Below are 20,258 nucleotides of genomic sequence, written 5' to 3'. Positions count from 1 at the left end.
ACGCTGAAGTTTCTAAACCTATGTCTAAAACTCCTCCTAGGTTGAATAAAAATTCTGAATTTATCCCCACTTGTCATCATTGTCATATTGTTGGTCATATCAGGCCAAATTGTCCTAAGTTGAGATCTTTATCAACCTCTAAGGTTAGACCTTCTTCTAGGAAGCCGAGTAGCTCTAAAACTGCTCATGTTTGTCACCATTGTGGTGTTTCTAGACACACTCGTCCTAATTGCTTTAAGTTGCATTCTTAAAAGCAAGCGTCCAAACGGTCACAGGTTTCCTCTCAAGGACCTATACCTTTGTTTGGAGAGTTATTAAAATCCTTGAGCTTTTCAATTCAATTTCAGGAGAATTCTAATTCTTCTATGTCCTTTAGTAGACATACTAGGATACGTGCCTTTTCATCTTCATGGCCAAAGGCTCGTGCTGTGTGGGTGAGAAAGGAGCCTAAGACTTAATTGTCTTTTCTATTTGTCCTCTACTTTAATTCTTTCTATCTAAAGTAGGACTTTCTTTGCTTGATTTCTTATTTGCTTTTGGAATCATACTTTCATGCATATGCATCTTTCTTTCATGCTTTCATATTGCTTGTCTGTTTCTGTTTGGTTGTTTATTTTTTATTTTGTTTTGTTTTCAAAATAAAAAAGGGAAAAAAATCAGAAAAATACAAAAACAGTGTGTGTTTTGTGTACATTGATACTAGTGTATCTTGGATGGCCATTGAAACAAAGTTTTCTAAACTTTGTATCTCTTGTAGCTTAGATGAGCATCTCTATGCACAACTAAGCAAGTGAGCTTTGTGGCTCATGGTTGTGATGAGTAAGATTAAGTTATCTCTTATACTTAACACTCGTATCACTCTTTTTGATGGGTAGGACTAGAAAATCCTAAGAGAAAGACATAAATAACCATTTCACCACTGTTACCCGCCAATCATGAAATGACATTTGTATGCTTTAGCATAGCAAAAGTGCAATGTCAAAAGTTTAATGTCAAAAGTTTCACATAATTGGATATTTCTTTTCTCTATCTTATATGCCCATGCATGATATGCTTAAAAGAAAATATGCAAAGAAAAATTAAAGCAAAAAGAATCAAAATGCTTAGGAAAGTCTTGGCCTGAATGGAGCCTCCACTTTCCCATTGATCACCAACCATGACAAAAAGAATCAAGTGAAAGTGTGCACAAACAATATTAAATAAGCCTTTATCAAGATTAAGAAAATGGAACACATTCGAATCAAACTCTCCATTCCTAGTGAAGTCACCACTGTGGGCGCAAGCACCCGCAAGAGGTCATCCTTACGTTTTGGGTGAGTACGCCTTGGCCTATAGTATACCGTGATAGAGGGTGTAAATGGAGTCGCCACCTAGTTTAGGTCTAGGAACCATAAATATAGCACCATTCGTGGAAGGACTGATCTTTACCAAAGCACGTGTCCAAAGTTTAAGTATGGAGATGGGATGTGTTAGGCACCCAACCCCACCCGAACCATGGGTCGACTTCCACTCATTGTGTTCCAAGTCTTAATCTTGTTAAAGGCAACCTTAATATGTTATACTAACTCACACACACTTTAACATGCATCTAAAGCAATGAACATGGCTTACTCATCCCTAAACCAAACATTCATCTACTAGGGCATATAAGCATATATCATTAAGGGCCAAAACATCACAAGGCAGATTCAAACAAACATGTCAAGGTATTTAAACATAAAAAACATGGAATTCAACCAAGCATGTCGTTTTCATCAATCACAATACTCATCAAACAAGAACGAATGCATGTTCATGTGATTATGTATGACTTACCTTAGTGCATCACTACACCTATGCATCAATGCATGTTCATATTCATATGCATGTTCGTGGCATTTAGACAAATTAAAACCCTAATAAGCGTAAAAAAGATAAAACAAAACAAAGCAATTGTAGACACCACATTTTGTACTGTTAATAAATTTTAGTCTCCGGTCCTAATGATGAGCTTGACATGTTTACAAAAGGTAGTTGAAGTTATTCTAATAGTTTGGAAGTAATCACAACTCAAAAGTGCTCAAATCGCTTTGAAAACAATGCTAAAAAATGAACTTTTCTCACTGTTTTAACCATAAATTTTGATCCACAAAGCATACTTGAGTGCAATTTGTTTCATTGGAAAGTAGACATCTTGGGCTTCAATTTGAACACAACTTTTCCCTAATTTGGACTTATATTGAGTGAGTTATGGCCGTTTAAAGTTGGGCTAGCCTATTAGTCAAAATTAAGGTTTTTAAGGACGTATGCATGTGCGGGGAGCATGCATGCATGCGCATCCCCAAAGTTGCGTATGCAAGCCAGTTTACAGAAACCTAAAACTTCATTTTTTTTAGGGTGTTGGAAAATTTAGACCCCGGTTGATAGAATTAACAAGTTTTAAATCCAAGTTGTTAATTAGATTTATTATAAATAAACTTTGTTAAAACAAACAAACAGCAATATCATGTCAATATTATGCATAGCGGAAAAGTAAATAAGACAAGATATGATGATCCAGGAAACCAATGAAACAAACTAGTTTCACAGTAAAAAACTTGGGGGGAAACCTTCCCGAAAAGCAATTCACTATAATAAAGAGAAGTTTCAGATCTAGTACAAAACCTTTGTCCCTAGACTCTACAATTCCCGTAGATGACCTTATAGCAGAAACCGTTTACTACTTCATAACCTCTAAACTCTTTAGTATATGAACGCCACCCTTTTGATGCACGGATCCCAGTACGTGACTAACCAATGATACACAGCTCCCAATACGTGACTAACTCACCAACTTGAAAAAGATGTTGGCTGCAAAGCTCTTCACTTCATCAATAATGAAGATCAAGACTCACTTGGTTACAAAACCCTAAGGCGTAAAGACGCAGTAGCTTCTTACAGAGAAAATAATGCACTTGGTCACTTTTTCATGTGTTCTCTATGTATTCTCTTATTTAAAGACCTTTAAAATTAGCCTTATATATGTCTAGGGTTTTTAGAAAAGAAACCCTATACATACATGTCAGCATGGCCCAAAAATTAGATCTGGAAATCTGAATTTCGTAATTCTAGATAGATACTGTATTTGTCAACAGCTGTCGAGACCTCAATAGATAGCTATCTATCGAGAGCTGTTGAGCTTTAATGAATTAGCACTTCTTCACATGTTTCTTGGACAAATTTGCATGGCTTCAATACTATACTTGAACTCTTGTTCTTTGAACTATTAAACACATCCTAGATCTACCTAAATACAAGTAAAGTGCATTTTGTCAAAAGATTAGTCAATTCTAAATGACATATGTTCCTAACATGAATCACATATGTCCTAACATAGGGTCTAAAGCCTCCCTCTTTGATGGGCCCCAGCCCTTAGACCCTTTGAAACATCCAAAACCCTCTAAATGAGTCTGAAAACCCTAATTTAAATATATAAATACAACCTTATGCCTCCAAATCAAAACCTTAGCTAGAGAGTGTGGATTTTTCACCTAAACTCTTCCAAAAATATTTTCTAACTTTGAACTTTTTGCACACTCATCATTAAGCACGTTTTTAGCATTTCAAAACCACTCTCTATTACTCATTAGGGCATAAACTATTTTTCTAATCTCTTTCAAAAAAAATTTCAAACAATTTTTTCATGAAGATCTTTTTAATTCTGAGTTGTGATTACTAATGGACTATTGATATATTTGATTCCCTTGATTATCATTCGATCTTGTTGTGTAGGCATTGAGGGGCCAGTTAAAATATCAACCAAGTTGTGTTCCATAAGAATGTGAGTCTCTCTTTATGGCTTTTCCTTAATTTGTATCTTTTATAATTCGTGTTCTTGATTTATTTATATGTTATATATGCTTAGAAATATACTTTTCTTTGTTTGGTTTTGTTTTGTTATGTCTCACCATATTTTGATTGGAGAGTTGAATGACTGGATATATTGATGAACATGTTTTGATATGTTAAGTGTTGTTCTTGTTTGTTGTTAGATCCAATACATGTTTAGGAATTTAGATTTTGTTTTGTTTATTTTTGATATCTTTGTTGTTAGTGTAGGTTGTTTGTTATTATATTAGAAGCATGTTAAGTTGTTAGTGTTATTGTTTTAGGTTCTACTTTGTTTTCTGTATTTCTGGTTTCTGGGCATGTATTCGTACACATGATTCTTGCATGCATACGCAGACTTGAAGTATGCGTACGCACACTTGAAGTATGCGTACGCATACAACTGGGTTGTGTACACAGGCCTATGTATGCGCACACATACTAGTGCCGAGAAATCCTAATTCAAGTTTTCTGCTTTTGTTTCTTTATTTCATTTATATAATACTTCTTTATATTTTTGAGTCTCTGTTTTTCTGTTTGATTGTTTGTCTGCCTTTAACATGTTAAATTAGGGTTTTCTTCCAATGTTTTATTTATTCTACCATGAACATGCATATGATATGATCATGCATTGATGCATAGTTCCTGTGATGCAGACTATGCAGTAAGGTAAGTGAGGTAAGACATGCATTCATATGTACATGTATTTGATTGGGATATGATATGTGAACTTGGAATATGTTTGTGTTCTTGATGCTCTCCAATAATTCTTTGATGTTGCCATGACCATGTGATATCTTTATTTGTTTGCTACTTTGGATGAGATGATATAATCTGCATGATAGATATATGCTAGGTTTGATGTAAGTTGCCATGATAGATGGATGTTAGGGTTTTGGGATGATTGATGCCATGTTGATTGCTAGTTGTATGTGTGGGTATAGATAACAATATTGAATGAGCATTTCATGAAATTAAGACGTAAGACACAACGATTGGAAGCCGACCCACGGGTCAAGTGGGGTTGGGTGCCTAACACCTACCCATCCTCATACCTAAACTCCGAACCCATACTTTGGTAGTAAGATTAGTCTTTCCACATAAGGGTGCTATATTTATGGTTCCTAGACCTAATTTAGGTGGTGACTCCATCTTTTCTCTGCCTCGGTTCACTCGGCTGAGGCGTACTCCCATTTTTAGGAGAAAACCACTGTGCCCACAGAGATACAAAACAGAGTAATTTATACAAATATGAAAACTAAGTTAAACAGAGGCTAAACATGTAAATAAAACAAAAAGAAAAATAAACATAATTGAATTTAGGGTTTTCGGACAAAAGTATGCATGTGCATACATAGGGCATGCGTACACATCCCAACTATATGCATACGCATTCTTTAAGTATGTGTGCGAATGCATATGCGTACACATGCAAGCTGCATGTGCATGCATACACACCCAAAACCCTTAACCCAAAAAACCAGAATAGAAAACAAAGAAAACACAAAAGAAACAAGAAAAGTAACAACTTATCAGGCTTCTAACATAAACACTAGATAAGCCCTAACTAAACAAACATATTAAAGCATTTAACCATTCCCCTTAGTCAAAGTTAGAAACTTTACCTCAACACTAGAGCTTAATTTTGATTGTTCCCCTTAGTCAATTGTTCACAACCAAATCAAAGATTAGTTAGTAAACTTAGAACTCAAAGATCAAGACCAGAAAATGTCTCAATCAAGCAAAATTTGACTTGTGGATGTTTTGTGAAAAACTCCCTCTTTGATTCACTATTTTCTAGTGAATCTTGTGTGTTTTCCACTAGAATTCGTCGTCTTTGAAAAAAGTACTTTTTTTTATGGCTTTATATAGTAGAAAAAAATGGGTTTGGAACAGCTCCTAGACGATATGAGATTCGTTCCAAGCCGATGGCTTATTTATAGCCTTAGTACAACTGTTGGGAGCCTTATTATAAGTGTAATTGTCGGTGGCCTCTTAATGACTCTCTTGGCTGTTTTGAGTAACATCTACCTAAGTTTATATGAAGGTTTGATTGGCTCATGACTGGCCTTATTGACCGTTGGAGCTCATTGGTTACGAAACCATTAATGAGAGTGTCATTAATGTTGTATGGTCATCCTCTCTTGGACGGCCCTGTGGATTGGATGCTCGTCATTTGTATGAACGAGCCTATAGATGTAACACTCGTCCGTTGCCTGGACGAACCTATAATTTTAGTACTCGTCACCAAATGTAACTGATGTGCAAATGATGTGTTTTTGGTTTCGCACTACCATTTCTTGGATCAAGTATCCTTTTTTCCACCAAACATAAGCTGAGCTGCCCAATGAGCAAGTAGAGATTAAGTAAACTACGATGTTCAGTCCATGATTTAAAGAAAAAAAAGAAAAAGAAAAAAAGATAATTTTGTTAATAGGAAAATGATAGTCCGCGGCCAGTCCAAAAAACTAACACAACTATATATAATGGTATATATAGGACTTTTTTTTCTTTTTTTTTGATGAACAGGTATATATAGGACCTAAAGTATGAAGTTATATAAAATTACATTATATATATATATATATATATATATGACCACATACATGTATGCAAGTCTTTTAATAATTTATTAAGAAATGGAATGCATTGCTTTGCTGGGTATAGGAAAAGCAAATCCAAAAAGATTCATGAACACAATAAGGAAATTCTTAAGATTCATGTAAGCATCGGTGGTGGAGTGGAACTAAACTAAATTAGTCAATTCGATCATCATGGAGGAATATGACATCATCAGTACTTGCAGTTTTCTCTGGATTACCAAAATGTTGCACCAAAAAAAAAAAAAATTTTAAAGAAAAAAAAATACTTTGTCAATAAAGGTAACTTTATAGTTAGATACTCACTTTATTCCCAGTGCCAAACACAAACTTAAAAATTTTATAAATTAAAAATGAATATAAAAAAATAAAAAGTTCCTCATGGTCGGGTGACGCTGCCTCTAAGGCATTAGCAACCCACTTGCAACTTCTGAATAAGTTGGTAAGGTTGAAGGCAATTCAAACCTTGCTGCTTCTACCTTAAAGGCTCGACCTAACTTGCAAGTTTGACTGTGAGGTATTCATGAATTTGAGGTAAAGTCATGTCAACGTGACATAATTTAGTATCATTAATTTTATTATTAAGTTAAGACATTAATGTGTTTTGTTTTTTTTTTTTTTTTGGAATAATGAATCGCAAATTTAAACATATATAAAATATTTTATTACTTGAATTAAGTGGAACCACAAGCTTGACAGAGTTGAAATTGTTATAAGTTGTTTTCCTTAGAGACTCCAATTAATTGTATATAAAATTAATAAAGATCCCTCCCTCCTTGGTAGGTGGATAATTAAACAGCTCTTAATAATATGATTGAACAGACAAGAGTATAACAAATGATGATATAATGCACATCATTAGTATTTTAAAATTGGTGATTAAGGTAATCGATCTCAATATATCATACTGGATCTCTAAATTAATGATGAACAATATCATATAAATCATATCCAAGATAGATCGTAGGAGCACTGGGATGTTGGTTTTGTGAAAGGTTATTTTAAAGGGAGCAGGAGACAGAGAGGACCATATGCATTAATAGTACCACATTTCCAAGTCACGGGTGGGGTCCCAAAAGGTTTCTTATAAGAGTTCCATATCTAATAAAAGAGGCCAAGTGTTGAATTCTGTAGCATCTCCACACGTGGGTCAGGACCTCTCTTTGTACTTTCCAAGGTCCCATTCCAGTTGTAACGATACCTATTATGCAATTGCAAATCCACAAACACTGTTGCACTTTTATATTATGTATTATGTATATAGTATAGTTTACAAGAAAATCTCCCTCCTTAATTAGCTTGGACATGAATCATGGCTATTATTTTTTTGGCCGTGCAACTGCAACGCTAGCCAAAGAGATCTAGGATAAGCTTCTTTTAACTTACTAATGCACTTTACTTCAACTTGGGGTCTAGGTCACCATTTAAAGAATTTCCATCTACTCTACATAGCCACATCATCCAACAACCACAAAGCTGTTACCATGCTCTACATAAAAAATAGGTTTCCACACATGCTTATATTGTGGTTGCATTCTTCCTATCAAGACTTTTATTTTTTCCTATTATCAAACCCCCCCCCCCCCCTTTTTTTTTTCTTTTTATAAATTGCTATTGTCAAACTTTGTAATATTGATATTTAGTGAACAATTATCTTAGAAGACGGTCTTATGAGACATTTCTCTCATACCATACGTAAGTAATACATGGTGTGAAAGAGATACCTCATGAAAATACATGTTTCAAATAACTAGAAAGTCTTGAATTCAACCCATAAGAGTGTTCAAGAGGGTTTGTATTAAGGACAGAGTCAGGATTTTGTATTTGGGGAGCCAAAACATGAAACAAAATACATTTCACCTTTCAAGAATAAGAAATATACATTTCACAAAAAAATTTGTCACTCAACTAGCACCTTATGATGTTTTCATGGAGATGTTTAGGATTCAAATCTCACCATCCCCCAATGTTGAAACCATTAAATTATCCAATATATATACATGTACACACACATTTCAACTCTTTTGAGTCCCAAAAATTATATAAGATCGATTCTTAAAAACACACATTGCAATTTCTCTCTCAATATACAAAATCAATACTCTGTTAAAAAATCATCCTTTATTTTGCTGCGTTGCCTACACTTAACAATATTCATGATTGGAAAAGTTAAGGAGTAATGCTAGGATACTGCATAAGTTTTACAAATAGATATGACACTAATACTAATTACAAAAAGGTAATTCAAATATGTATGTATTAGTTGCTGAAATAGCATCAATCATATTAATTGTCAAGTTAGCTTGTAAACCTTTAATTTTATAGTAGCTTTAGCCTTTTTCAAAGTCAAATATTATAATTGGTTTTCACATTATCTATAAATCAAATAAAAATGACATTTCCTCTCTCTCTCTCTCTCTCTCTCTCTCTCTCTCTCTCTTTATATATATATATATATATATATATTAATATATATTATTTATCTAATTAAAAACCAATTGGAGTAGTCAAGTTTAAAAAAAATAAAAAAACCCAATCACACGAAAAATTCATAACTACTCAGCCTCAGCCAATTGTTATTATTTTCTACAATACGTCTAACATTCTTTTAATGTGTTTCCATGTAAAAAAGAAACTAAAAAAAAAAAAGTTCACTAACGAATTGTTTAGGAGTATTCATACAGAAATACGACAACTTCCATATCTCAAAATTTTAAACTTTGGATCACAAACAACAAGCAACTAGACAATCAAACACAGTCAGTTGAAGGGGGAGGGGGGAACTAATTAATAATTTGAATATATAAAAAAAAAAAAAGTCAAATAAGTTGACAAACATGTTAATATTAGTAACACTTATAAATTCTTTACATAAAAATGAGTTCTTTTTATTATTTATTTTAGGACCCCAAATACTGGAATGGGATAGATGACCACCATGACCATTTATTTAAGGGTGCCCTTGCTCCCCTTGTTAAACACATAGCTCCGTCCCTGGTTTGCGTGGTTTATTCTTATCATTTGATGAAGAGAGAAATGAACAAATGTACCCCTAGATATTTCTGCAATTGAGTGTAGTTCTCTACTTGCGTTCTTTATCATACAATGATAGTAGATTGCTGAGATCACGAATAATATTGCTCCCTCGAAACCCTTACTCTTTACCAATGATTAATCATAGACTTCCCATTTTACAGACGAAGAAATACTATTCATGAAGAGGAATGAAGAGAAATTCAACCTTTTATTTATTTTTGCTAAGTTCCTTTCCTTTCCTACTAAATAGCATTTTCCATGTCATAATTACAACTAGGAGAACAATAAAAGTCATCATTATAGGAGTAAAGCTTAAATCATACATTAACTGATTGTTAAAACATTTAATTCCTAAAATGATCCTTAAAAAAATTATTTCCTAAAATAACCCATCCAATTCGTTAATTTACAATGTAACATATCCATATATATGCACTGAAACATTGGAAAAATTATTTCGTTTCTCTTGGTTTATTATGCTTTCCTCTTACATATAGATGAGTCTCATATACAAGACCTAAAATTATACTCACTACAAAAAACGGGGTCTAAAGCCGCGTTTCAAAAAAGCGGCTAAAGACCCCAAAAACGCGGCTATAGCCTATAGCCGCGTTTTCTAGAGCCGCGTTTGTAAACGCGGCCTAAGCGGCGCAGCAACAGCCCCTGTGGGTCTATAGCCGCGTTTTTACAACCGCGGCTAAAGATTGGACCTAAAGCCGCGTTGTTTAACCACGGCTATAGTCTGAGACCTATAGCCGCGTTTTTGAAAAACGCGGCTATAGGTTTTTTTAAAAACAAAAAAAAAATTTCTGGGTGTTTTTTTTTCCCCAAGAAATTCAAAATTCAAACCAAAAATAAAATTCAAAATTAAACGGAAACCCAGAAAATAAAAAATCAAATACAAACCCAAAAAATTCAAAATCAAACACAACATACTAACAATACAACCACAATTTGCTCCAAAATATAAAAACACAAACCCATGAATCTCCTCTCTTTCAACAAAGCCAACCCAAATTCAGGGACACAATAGCACAAATTCAAAATTTTTAGCATTTTCTCCATTTTCTTACTAACTAAACATAAAATAACAAAAAAAAAAACTAGATCTATAGAAAAATCAGTGACTGAGATGAAGAAAAAAAAGAAGAAATAGCTGGAAAGAAACAAAGAAAAAAAATGTGTTGGAGTGAAGAAGGAAAAAAAAAAATGCCGTGACTTGCAAAAGAAAGGAGAAAAAAAAAGAAAAAAGATGTAGGAACTTCAAAGAAACAAAAAAAAAAAAAAAAAAGAGCTACGTTGGAAAAATGAAGGAAGAAAGAAAAAGGAAAAAAAAAAAAAAAAAAGAGGAAGAAGAACCTGAAGAGTTAGTGAAGAAGGAAGAAAGAAAAGGAAAAAGAAAAAAAAAACCTGAAAAGTTAGTGAGGAAGGAAGAAAGAAAAGGAAAAGAAAAAAAAAAAAAAAAAAGAAGAAAAGAACTTATACTGAAAGTGGGGGTAGGTGAGGCTGTAGGTGGGAAAGGGGGGGCACGAGGGAAGTTTAAGTTTTTTTTTTTTTTTTTTTTTTTTTAAGCCACGTTTTTGAAAACACAGCCAGAGGGGGACCTATAGCCGCGTTTTTGGAAAACGCGGCTATAGGCCCCCTCTGCTGCAAACTCCACGTCTTTACTTTAAGAAAATTTATTTGGCTGAGGGGACCTATAGCCGCGTTTTTAAAAACGCGGCTATAGATTATGTCTATAGCTGCGTTTCTTAAAAACGCGGCTATAGATCAGCTATAGCTGCTTTTTTTTATAAACGCGGCCAAAAAACGCGGCTATAGCTCGCGTTTTTTGTAGTGACTCCTGTTTCATTTTATATTTGCTACTTATGCTTTATTTGTTTGGAAAAAAATCTTTTTTTTTTCTGGAAAAACATTTTCTACCTTTTTTTTTTTTTTTTTTTTAAATTTTTTAAAATGGAAAACACAAGTTAACCAAAAAAAAAAAAACGTTTTCCATGGTTAACGGAAAACAAGCCTAATTAATATAGCAAAAAACAATTTTTAATTTTTAATTGCAGAAATTATTTTCTAAAAGGTTTCATATTCAACAAACCATCATAAATAAATTGCAAATCACATAAAACTCTCATAATAATAACATTTCTCTCTCTACAAACTGACCGTTGCCTCTCATTGTCTGGTGATTGACCAACTTTTGGCTTGCATTGGTCAATAGTGTCTTTTCTCTCAAATGACATTTTTCCCCCTCAAATGAGTTACCTTCCTACTTATTTTGTCCCTTATATTCTAAATTTGGGGTCTAATTTCCCGTTTAAGCCTCCTAAATGAAGGGTATTGAAAATGTTTTCTAATTTAGGGTTTCTTTTCATGAATGAAACTTTTGTTCATATATATTTGGAATTATAGAAAATATAAATGATATTTTGTACAAACCAAAAAATAGAAAATATTTTCAAACTAATTTTTAGGGTTCAAACTATACACATTAGATAAGTCAGTCTTTTGAAAAATGAGTAATTTAATTTCTAAAAAAATATTTTGCATCTAAACAAACAAAGTGTAAATAGAAAGTCATGGCTTAGAAATTAGAAGAAGAGGGTAGAGCAAAGAAATGTTTTTGCATTTGAATGCGATTGAAAAATTAAAAAAAAAAAAAAGTGATTTCAAAAGGTACGGAATTATTAAAAGGTTAGTGAATTTAAAGATGAGATCACATTGGAACAGATGTTACATATATTGGAAAAACTTTTATCAAGAATCTTGGAGGATTCTTTTATTTATCATCATCATTAATATTTGAACTCCAAAAAGTTTGAGACACTTCTTAACCTTAACCATTACTAATTGGTTACGAGTCCCCGTGTACCGTATAAAGAATATATTAATATTGGGAATCTTATATAATATGGGATATTGAGAGGGAAATTGGGATTTGGATTTGGAATTGAGAGTGGTTTGCTCTGGCTCCTCTTCATAAACACAAAAGACAGCGTATTCCAAGGGATTATTTTGCTTTGCAAATCGTGTGGAGTAATGCAACCTGTAAGTTTGCATGTGCCCACAAATCTACAGTGGATATCATATATTCTCTCCACTTTCTTTTGTCTTTCTTTCTCTCTCACTATTATAATATTATTACCAACTCCATCACTCATCAAATCACACCAAATCAACATAATCCCTTGTTTTCTCACTCCTTTATTATTATTATAAACATATATCCTTTTCTTTTTCTTTTTCTTTTTTTTTACCCTGGTGAAAAGTTGTTTTTATTTTCTATTTTTCTTTTTTTCATAGCGTAGTATAGAAAGTAAGGAAAGCTCTTTTGTGATTCATTCGGCTATCTTTAATTAGGTGGAGAATTTGGTTTTTGAATCCCCTTCTCTATTTATTAAGATTAATATATATATATATATATATATATATATATATATATATATAGAATATAACCTATGCATTTACATTTGTACTAGGCATTCATGGCGCCGCACGTTTTCTTAATTGTAATGAAAATCTTTAATATTTAAATCATCAATATAAACACAGTTGTTTGTAGAAAGAAAATATGGCTAATTAAAAGTCTCTCTATATAAGAATATTCGCACGTCAGTGTATGTGTATGTATGTACCTGACTATATTACACGCATGGCGTAATACAGCAGCAGCCTATTCTGGCAAATACATTGTTTTGGTCATAATAATAATAACGAGAAAAACAAACCATTTTTTTCTGAATCATCTGATTCACGACATGAAGATTATATTATATAATATAATGTTTGTTAAAACAAAATCATGAAAATGATAGTTTTAATCCTAAGTATAGTAGACTATTTATATTTATTTTTTCACAATGAGGTTTGCTGCATCAACCATCGGCAATTGAATAAATTTTAAGGATCTGACTTTGTACACCACAAGAATAACAAAATGACCAAGTGTCCGATTTGAAGGATGCAACGTGTTTTCTGAATATTTAATTTTAGGATTTTAGATGGGTTCCAGTTAGCTTAGCTGGTAAAGTTTCTGATGGTTATATAAGAGATCTGGGGTTCAATTCCCGCCTACACCAAAAACTGATTGGTGTCTTGGTCTGATAATAAAGAGCTATTATCAAGAGCGGATGTCATAGGTTGAAACTCTCTCAAAAACAATTTTAGGATTTTAGGAGATTAGTTATAATATATAGGAAAATTATTAGGTACGCTCGGAATACCATAAATGCGTACTCCCTCTCACATGAATAGTGAGTCTTACCATAAATTTAATTAGTGGAACCCACCATTCATGTGAGAGGAGGGAGTACGCATTTATGGTATTCCGAAAGTACACAATAATTTTTCATTATATATATATATATATATATATATATATATATATATATATATATATATATATATAGAATCTATTTCAAACACCTAATATTTTGAAAAAGAGTGATGGAACACTAAATTATTTAATCACGAAATTTAAGGATTGGCTTCTCTACTTTGACTAATGAGAAAAACCCATACGTCATTGACTTTTTTAGCTTGTGATCGATGTTGTAAAACTCGAAACAATTTTCCTTTTATTTTTATGTGCAAGTGTAGAATATATTTGAGATTCATGATATGTGTTTAATTAGCCAATAATTTAATAATTATTATTATTGTGCAAAATCGATCGATGTGCACAACAAATGGGGTAGTAAAACTTTAAATCTCTTTTGAGTTTTGAGTGGACGACAAAGTTAGGCAGCAATTCAAGTTTATGAACCTATACTATAGGCTATGAAAACAACAACCTAGTAAGTTTAAAAGCAAACAAAATGTTATAATTATTTCCCATATAGTAAAATTTACCTTTCCATTTATTTAATATATCTTGCTCCCAATTACCCAACAAATAAATTTGAAGGGATTGGTGGGGGCTTTTTGGTAATTGCAAGAGTTCACATGTCTGTTTAAGGGATTGGACGATTCTCATTTCTCACTTTCCACCACATAACTACTCATATAACATGACCCACAAATCATGCGGGAAACAGCTCAATTAGATTTGGTCCCTATATATATAGCAATTTAAGTATAACGTTAACGTAAGTTCCTCAATTTAACGTGACCCTTTTGGTCAAATTCCACCATATTTATCATTATCTTTTTCAATATTAAATTTTTGTACAAACTACTTAAATTCCAGGAATCAACTCTTTCAGCAAAAGTATAATTATTTAGTATTTACCCAATAAATGCAGGCAGGTTTAAGATAACTTTGTACGTAGAAGAAATTACATTTTTCAAGATTCTTTGTATCTTTTGACATAATTCTGAATTTCTCTACATCTCCACAAGGCAATTAATACACCAATGAAGCTGCAATTTTAAAATCTATTTCAAAATCCCTAGTGTGAATCTGATTTTTTTTTTCCTTCTTCTTCTTTTGAGAAAATAGTTTGATCGAATATGATTTGGTCTTATACCTTTATAATGTTTGATAACGTATTGTTCTTAGCTTTCCTTTCTTTAATTAGTTGAACTCAGAATTACAGCTAATTAATAAAGGCTTGGTAGGTTTTATTCAGCTGAGGCCAATTAATCATGAGAGTGGGGCATGATTAAGGGTAATTGTGAGGATACTTCCCCAATTAATCGGAATTATCCGCTTTGGGGAGCCAGTCCCTCACGGTTTATTTCTCAAGCGACGAGGGCACGTACGGTGTAAAACCCCCAGAGGGTGAAGATCCGTACGTGCCCTCGTCGCTTGAGAAATAAACCGTGAGGGACTGGCTCCCCAAAGCGGATAATTCCGATTAATTGGAGAAGTATCCTCACAGTAATCTAATTGATGAAAAGAAAAGAAAAAGATGATCATGATACCCTAAAATGATTGGGCAACAAACACCTTAAATGTCCTTCCTAGGAGACTAATGTTAAATATATATATATATATATATATATATATATATATATATATTTATCTTAAAACAGAAAGCCACCCTTTTCAAAAAAAAAAACAGAAAGCCACCCTTACCCTTCCTGAAGGGCGTGACAAACTCTCTTCAAATTTGACCAAAACTTTGCATGTAGATGTAATGTAGGCACTTACTTAATTAAACAATGAGCAATGCCGTACCCAAAAAAAAAAAAAATTACATTAGAAGATTTGCAAAGATTATGTAATGGTGCCACTGACGCGCCTAGGTGGCACGTGGAATAATTGTTGTTCTTTTCCTTTAGAATAGTTGTTAATAAATATTTTTTTAGCAATTTTAAAATCAGAGACAATCGCTTTCAAGTGGAAGTCTCCAAAGTCCATATCCAATGGAAATAAAGTTATAAAAAAAAATGGAAATTAAGTGATATATATTATTATAATCAATTTATAGAAGTTCTCAAAATGAGGCAAAAGAGAAGGGAGAGAAAGAAAAGAAGCATAAAATCTAAGTATATATAACATTAAAATCAATACACAATCTGATCCAGCGATGCAATAATTAGTAGGGTGCAAAACATCTTTTAAAAGCGCCACTGGGGAGATCTCTGATCTCTCAACACCTTCTTATTCCCAGAAAAGTTTTCAGTAAGAGCAAGTTTGGGATTTGCAAAAAGAGACTCTCTCTCTCTCTTACTTCTCTGATACATCACAGAAAAAGAGAGATGGGTAGCAATTATTTTGGAGAGCCAAATATGGGAAATGAAAGAGGAAGTGGGTCTTCTTCCTCATCAAGGAAAAGCAAGAAGAACAATTCAGACAAGCCTAAACAGCCACAAAGAGGTCTTGGAGTTGCTCAATTAGAGAAGATCAGATTACATGGCCAAATGGGTTGTGCTACATACCACCCCTCCCTTCATGGCCCATATCCCACTAATTTCAACAATGTAATAATCATCTATCTCTCTCTTGTCTCATTGCCTTGACTACTATGGTTGTTTACTGAAGTTTATTTGGATCTGTAAGAATTTTTTACTTATGGAGTTATGGTTTTGTTGACCATGCAGCAAGAGGATATGAGAATGCAATCTGCAACTTATTCATCAATACCATCATCATCATCTTTTTCTTATTCATCCTCATCATCATCATCCTCAACTTCTTATGGTTTCCACCCCAACATCATGGTATGTGCAACTCTTGCTTTTAGACACTCCTACAAAGTAAGGTTTTTACGTATATAATTACTACAATTTTGTATTTTATTGATGGCCCATCATATGCACACACACCTACTTTTATTTTTTATTTTTTGAAAATCAAATGAATACAACAACGAAGAGAGAGGGATTTTAACAAATGCAAAAAATGCCGAGTTGAGCTATGAAGCTCTTGACACACATGCATACATACATATATATAAATTTGTCATTTTTCATCTTTCAATACTCGGTGACTGTTCTTGCATAATGAATCTATGAAAGTGGGGGAAATATTCAGCTCACAGAAGAATTTTGGAGGAATCTGTATATATATATATATATATATATTTATGAAGGCTTGTCAGTCATAATTGTCACCCGTACATCATGCTTGTGATAGATAATTTTGAACAATTCCAACAAATCTTCTTTTTGAATTTGACATAAACTCCTTTCGCATATGGAAATTTGTCCATTCTATGCAAGTTTTTTTTTAACTAGCTGATTAAGCACTAACCCTAAATATCCTTGAATGAAATATGTAACCGGATTTTCTTACATCATTACTATTATGTATAGAAGAATTTTTTTTTAGAAGAATGTAATTATAATGAGGATAGATTGTCAAACAAGTATTTAATTTAATCATTACTGTCACCAGTAACAAGTTCTAAACCATTCTAGAAGCTTCACTGGGAGAGAAATTTATTGAATTCATTCCATATAAGTTGATTTTTTTTTTTTTTGGCTGAAATAATGTTGGAAATTTTTTTAGGCTTCTAAATTTGCTAAAATTTCCTTTTAATACAGATGGGGCTAGGCGAATATGAAAGAACAAATATTAGATATGGTGATTCCCTACCTGCTACAACAGCAAGGTACTACAATAATTGAGTTTTCCTAATTGATAAGCAAGAGTCACATGTGCTTTACTACATTGTGTTTCAACTTTTAAATTCTTGGAAGTTTATACCTGACCATGCTGTGTTTATATCAATATGTACTGAAATCCCTTGCAGATGGGACCCCAGCAATGCAACCTTAGAGACTCAACATTTTGAGCAGCCAAGCATGACTAGACACCTTCTAAATCTACCAGTAGAGGTTGTCAAAAAATTTCTCAAATACTATACTTAAATATTCTGAAACAAATCTAGCACTTAATTAAAGCTCCTGTATATTGATACCAATTATCTATTTCTTTTATGATTCATCTTATAGGACTCACAGCATATAAACAGCAAGAAACATAGGAGTAATTCGAGGGGCTCAAGCAGTCAGAATTCTGATTCAAGCGACAATCAGGAACTAGATTTGGAGCTCAGACTGTCACTTTAATCAGCAATTATCTGCCACTCAATTGCATGGCTTCTCAATGCTAATTAAATTGCAAAATGGCACACAGAGTTGGCAAGACAATGTAACTTGTTAGAGGTATCATTGGGTGTGACTCTTGTGTAATGAAAGGTAGATTGACTTTCTGTACAAGACAATGAAAATTTTCTCCTTGTTCATGTATTGTCAAAGAAATGAGAAAGTCATTATTCTCTCTATTTCTTGTTTTTATTAGCACACAGCATTTAACAGTGGTGAAGATTTCCTTGAATAAGACTTTTATATGATTCCATGGTTTGAAGAATGGTATATATTTTTACTCCTGTTGTTCAATAGTATAACTTTATTAAAGAAGACATAAAAGAGAGTCAAGAATAGACATGTCAAGGACAGTTATAAACCTAGTATTAGTGGAGATCAATTTTCTTTTTTATGCAGGTGAGGGGAAAAGTCTGGAGGTCTCTCCAAACTGGAGTACTTAATATGTGAATGGATTTCTAGCATTAAGTGAAATTCACCACATATACAATAAGCTACTATGTGCAAATGCCTTCGACTATGGCAAATGCTACTCAAATCAAGAGCTATAAAGAATAGGGTAGTAAAACCATGTTTTCAACTAATTAAGAATATTGCAAACCCTAGTGAAATTTGATTGGAAATCATTCAATTGAACTGGAAAAATTGCAGTTGGTCAAGTAGAACCCGACAGAGATGGGTTAATCTCAGTGGCATGTTAGCACATACATTAATTTGCTTAAATAGTGTAAGATATATTTGAACCCCCACAAAGTGTGGTTAATCATCCATCAATGCCTTAGAAGAAAATTCCACTTAGGAATAGATTTCCTACACTCAATTGTTTGAAGTATGAAGCACAAGCAAGATTCTTCCGAACTAAGTTCCCTTGAGGTGAAGCTATATACCGTTCCCTAGCATCAGCTTTCATAAAAGGCCATTTACACACAAAAGTTGTTGGATAACAGTTAACTCTTAAGAACTTATTCATGATAGTATTCCTGTTTCAAAATATATGTGAGCTATATTGGATTTGCTACCTTAAGATCAACACTAGTAAATAAATTTGAATTCAAACTATGACCATGATGCTTAATTACTAGGGTTATTGGTCAAAGGTAAGATACAAAAGATTGCTTGACAATTAAAATAGTAATGATGCTGTTTGTATGTTCATGAATATGTGTCGAATAACCAGTGTGGATGCAATAGTTTGATGCTGGTTTCATACCAAACATGTGCTTCAAAATGACCTATACGAACATAATCCAGCAAAAATGCCTAAAGAAGTCATGTTGTTTGCATTATGTTTTATGCAGTGTCATTAAAAAAAGAAATTTAAAACAGTCATTGAGAATGTCATTTATCACATGTTACAAGCAGTCTACTTAGGGCTACTCATTTAACCTGAATCACTTGAGAAATGCTATAGAATCCACGACCCTTTCTTTCAAATCAGCAAGGACCTTTTCTTTTTCCCTTGTGTGTCTCCAAAGGTGTGGGGGAGAGGTAAACAAATCAATGAAGTTATATAGAATGTTTTTGTAGAGAACTTGCAAAAGTAATAAAATTAATTAAACAAAAAGGTTTTTAAGTGAGAATGAAGAAACATACTTGATCTGATCCTAATTTTGTACTGGCCCCAGTCTCAACGTCCTTTGTCGTTACCATGAGAATAGCTGGTACCGTAGGAAAGCTTGATGTGTTTGCCTGCTTTGGTAACAGTAAAAATTAGATAAATATACATTCTTAAAGTTGATTACTTTAGTATGCAGAGTTAATAAAGCTATGAGAATGGCTGAACCGAGTAATGCAAATGATGGTAAAACAGCTGGATCAATGTCAATCAATGAAAAGATTAGTCGAGACAAAAATAGCTCATTGGGAGTATCCTTCAGATTAAAGTAAAGGGACAAATTAATTAGCAAGTATTTTTTTATTCATCAACTCCTATAAAACTATATGCTATTTGTGGGAACCATCTAACGAGGGTGTGTTATATTCTTTCTAGGTGCAACATATAAGAGACCAAATTGATACCATATTACCATGCCAAAACAAAACAGTATCGTTTGGCCACTTGCATGTGTACACACTACACACCCACGTACTCGCTCTCCTATATGGGAAATTTAGTATAATGTGAATTTATTCTTGGCCCAAAAGCAATTTCATGTCATATGAGGTTTCTTAAATGAGAAGGGATAGGATTATGTACCATCTGATCAGGCACGCGCATGAATGAACCCCCAAAAGCTTAAACTCTTTATGAATGACATCACAATGCATTTCAATAGCACAGAG

General features: G+C 33.1%; 1 protein-coding gene across 1 annotated transcript; it reads left to right on the top strand.

Annotated features, from left to right (window-relative positions):
• Positions 1-15,857: 15,857 nt before the first annotated feature.
• LOC142622615 (protein SPEAR1) lies at positions 15,858-18,212 on the top strand. The gene is made up of 5 exons (XM_075796130.1): positions 15,858-16,346; positions 16,467-16,586; positions 17,412-17,479; positions 17,621-17,705; positions 17,823-18,212. The coding sequence occupies exons 1-5, from the start codon at positions 16,125-16,127 to the stop codon at positions 17,937-17,939; spliced, it is 612 nt and encodes a 203-aa protein (XP_075652245.1). The 5' UTR covers positions 15,858-16,124; the 3' UTR covers positions 17,940-18,212.
• Positions 18,213-20,258: the final 2,046 nt, after the last annotated feature.

Source organism: Castanea sativa, chromosome 1, assembly GCF_040712315.1.
Source record: "Castanea sativa cultivar Marrone di Chiusa Pesio chromosome 1, ASM4071231v1".
NCBI classification, from domain to species: domain Eukaryota; kingdom Viridiplantae; phylum Streptophyta; class Magnoliopsida; order Fagales; family Fagaceae; genus Castanea; species Castanea sativa.
The sequence above is the reverse complement of the archived record's forward strand: the minus strand, read 5'-3'. Positions and strand labels throughout refer to the sequence as shown.